Source organism: Myotis davidii, unplaced genomic scaffold, assembly GCF_000327345.1.
Source record: "Myotis davidii unplaced genomic scaffold, ASM32734v1 scaffold295, whole genome shotgun sequence".
NCBI lineage: Eukaryota > Metazoa > Chordata > Mammalia > Chiroptera > Vespertilionidae > Myotis > Myotis davidii.
Window position 1 is genome coordinate 613,907 of NW_006286683.1, and position 561 is coordinate 614,467.

General features: G+C 52.4%; 1 protein-coding gene across 1 annotated transcript in view; it reads right to left on the reverse strand.

Moving 5' to 3' along the window:
• Positions 1 to 535, reverse strand: part of SPRTN (SprT-like N-terminal domain) — a gene marked incomplete at its 5' end in the record, with an annotated part of 7,803 nt that extends 7,268 nt beyond the window's left edge. The window contains one exon of the mRNA XM_006758647.2: positions 422 to 535. Within this exon, the coding sequence (XP_006758710.2) occupies positions 422 to 535 (114 nt within the window). The remainder of the gene's footprint in view (positions 1 to 421) is intronic.
• Positions 536 to 561: the final 26 nt, after the last annotated feature.

Genomic DNA, 561 nt, shown 5'->3' on the forward strand with positions numbered 1-561 from the left:
CTGCCAGCTCCGCTCCGCGTCCGGGGAGGGCGGCACCACGGGCGGTTTAACAGAAAAGAATCAAAATGTGCCTTGATAGGAAGAGATGGAACCTAAGTTTGTCTCCATTTTCTAAATATGCAACTTAAAGCAGTTAGTTAACCTCTCTGACCCTTAATTTGCTCATTTACGAAAACGAGACTAACACGCATTGAAACTCGTCCATTATTGGTATAAACACCAAATCCGATACCATACCCGGAAGCCTGTAACTGAGGCATGGAAAAACACAAGGTCATCGTTACTACTTGCTCCACAATTACAGTCTGCAACGAGGAACAACTGATACATATTTTTTTACGTTCGCGGTTCGCCGCCGCCTAAACCGGTGAGGCTGTCCCGTTCGGGAGCCCAGCAGCAGGTTTGTGCGGAGAATACAGACCTCCACCAGGTCCTTCCGGGGTCGCAGCTTCAGGAGCGGCTCGCTGAGGCGGATGGAGCACATGCCGCCCCTCCCTTCGTACGAGCAGATCCCCGCGCACCTGGAAGAACCACCGCGAAAGCGTCACCGACACGCACCAG